A 3002-nucleotide genomic window follows, 5' to 3' on the forward strand; every position below is an offset into this window, starting at 1 on the left:
AATCAATAACCAGTTGGTGGAACCAAGTTAGAATGGTAGGTTTAGGGTTGCCCTTGCCATATACATGGAAAATGCGAAAGAACCTTCTTAGCTTCTTGATTTGAAAACCATATGACTTGGTCCAACCAAACTCCAAGTATATATAAAGTGATAATCTGTGAGATAAGAAAACACAAGGAACTCCCAAAAATTCAATTAAGGGGAAGCTCAAGGAGAAATCTCTCTGATTCATTGACTGTATAAACTTGTATTTTTGATTCATTGAGTTTGGAAGTTAGAAACAAAGAAAGGATGGGTAGCCTTAATGAAAGCAGCATTTCCAAAAGATGGAAGCAGTTGAGCGGGCAGGATAACTGGAAGAGCATGCTGGACCCCCTCGACATCGATCTCCGGCGATACATCATCCACTACGGCAAAATGGCTGAGGCTACATACGATGCCTTCAACTCAGAGAAGTTGTCCAAGTATGCCGGAAGCAGCCGGTACGGGAGGTCAGATTTCTTCTCGAAGGTGGGTTTGGATATAGGCAATCCATACAAGTATGAGGTGACCAAGTTCCTCTATGCCACATCCTCAGTAGACTTACCAGATGGTTTGATGGTGAAGTCTTTGTCGAGGGAGGGATGGAATAAGGAATCCAATTGGATTGGTTACGTTGCAGTGGCGACTGATGAAGGGAAGGAAATGTTGGGAAGGAGAGACATCGTGATTGCATGGAGAGGTACGGAACAAGCTTTGGAATGGGCCAACGACATGAATTTCATATTGATTTCTGCTGAAGATTCCATATTTGGGCCGGATGCCGACCATGTTGATGTACATCGAGGCTGGTACTCCATGTATACTTCTGATAATCCACGTTCCCTCTACAACAAGTCCAGTGCAAGAGCTCAGGTAAATTCTTCTGTTTGCTTTTTTTGTTTTCTTTTGATTTTATTTATTTATTTATTCCTATGAAGAAGAAGAAAAAATCATTAACTTTGCAAGAATCCGTAAAAAACTACAAAACTATGTCATCAACTACTTCTGAACGGAAGCTGGCGCAATACCTTTTATCCAAGATCGTCATCCACTTTTTATTGTTACCCACTCACTTTCATTTATTTTATTTTAATTGTATTTTTAATTAACAGTTTTTTCTCCACTACACCTGTAACCAAACGGGGAGGCCTTAGATGGCCTTTGGAGAGATAGAGAAAACGGTGGATTAAATTGTTTGTTTGGTGACATTTCAGGTATTGACTGAGGTGAGGAGACTAGTAGAAAAATTCAAGAACGAAGAGATCAGCATAACTATAACAGGCCACAGCTTGGGTGCAGCTCTTGCAACAATAAATGCTGCAGATATAGTTGCCAATGCAGTAAACAAGCCAAAGGACCAGCCAGACAAAGCATGCCTAGTGACGGCCTTCGTCTTTGCCAGTCCCCGCGTTGGAGATGGTGACTTCCGGAAGTTCTGTTCCGAATTAGATGACCTCCGAGTGTTGCGCATCACCAACAACCCTGACATTGTCCCCACATACCCGCGCTTCGGCTACGCCGATGTTGGACAGGAACTAGAGATCGACACTAGAGAGTCTAATTACTTGAAGCGTCCTGGCAATTTTTCAGGTTGGCATAACTTGGAGGCGTACCTGCATGGCGTTGCTGGGACTCAAGGGTCCAAAGGAGGATTCAAGCTAGAAGTTGATCATGATATTGCACGCGTTAACAAGTCCAAGGATGCATTGAAGGATGAATATCATGTGCCTGCTTCGTGGTGGGTTGAGAAGAATAATGGGATGGTTCAAGATGCTAATGGTTCTTGGAAGTTAATGGACCATCAGGAAGACATAGATTTTGGGCTTTGAGTGTTATCTTATATAATCTCAATATGATTTGTACCATACATCCATCACCATATTCTTTCTCTATTGAAGATAGATTCGTAAAGTATTTATTTATTTATTGCAATAATGTATAAGGTAGATCTATTGTTTTTCCTGCTCATATTCGACAGGAACCTAAGTGGGATTATCTTTTAATTCTGAGATATAGGTTTTGCTAAATGTTGATAATTCATTCTGCTCTTGTTGATGGCATTGCCGAAAGTGGGGCTGATGAGATTATTTTGTTTCTGTATTCATTCGGGAATGCGTGGATGTTGACCCTGTAATATTTTATTCTTTTAATTTTAATATTTGTTGACCTTTAGCAAAAGAATAAAAAAATATATAAGGTGGATCTAATATAGACATACTATATACATGTCATATAGAGTATAATTTTTTTTCTAGGAATCAGCAACAATATAAAATAAGGGCATACTCAGTGCATGAGGCTCCCGCAACTACAAGGTCTAGGGAGGGTCATAATGTACGCTACCTTGACCACTTGGTCACAATGGAGCAACCTTTACCGTTGCACAAAGACCCACCCTCTGTAAAAAACCAAAATGGATATTATTAAAATGAATGAAATACATAAAAACCAATAACGAGACCAAATAATAGAGTAGCCTATCCACCTTCAACATGGTCATCAACAAAGAGACTAACCCATAAGCAAGAAAAGAAAACCATCTTCAAGTAAACGAAAACAATGTCTTATTTGCGCATCTCAAGTGATGTCATCCAAACAAAAAGCAGGGGTACCATCTTAGGAGTCTGCAACTCTTACAACCATATCATGCTTGGCCAATTTGTCAACAACGGGGTTGATCTCACGATAGCAATGAGAAATAGATCAGGAGATACTATCCAGGTAATTCTTATAGTACCACCATTTTTTAACAAAATACCATGGAATTTGGCCTCGCTAAATACCATGAACAACTGATTGTGAAGCACACTCAATCTTTAAACAGGAAATTCCCATTTGGCTTGCAATTTTAACGCCCTCAAAAAAGGCAGAAATTTCAGCGCACTAATTTGTTGCAATCCCCACATACCTGGTGAAGCACCTTACAGGCTAGCCAAGATAGTTCCTCAAAATACTGCTGCAACCAGCATGGCCTGGGATGC

At 40.2% G+C, this 3002-nt stretch overlaps 1 protein-coding gene across 1 annotated transcript; it reads left to right on the forward strand.

Moving 5' to 3' along the window:
* The first annotated feature begins 242 nt into the window (after positions 1-242).
* LOC122640796 (phospholipase A1-IIgamma-like) lies at positions 243-1897 on the forward strand. Its single transcript, XM_043834043.1, has 2 exons — positions 243-894; positions 1236-1897. The coding sequence occupies exons 1-2, from the start codon at positions 292-294 to the stop codon at positions 1848-1850; spliced, it is 1218 nt and encodes a 405-aa protein (XP_043689978.1). The 5' UTR covers positions 243-291; the 3' UTR covers positions 1851-1897.
* Positions 1898-3002: the final 1105 nt, after the last annotated feature.

This window comes from Telopea speciosissima, chromosome 9 (assembly GCF_018873765.1).
Source record: "Telopea speciosissima isolate NSW1024214 ecotype Mountain lineage chromosome 9, Tspe_v1, whole genome shotgun sequence".
Taxonomy (NCBI): domain Eukaryota; kingdom Viridiplantae; phylum Streptophyta; class Magnoliopsida; order Proteales; family Proteaceae; genus Telopea; species Telopea speciosissima.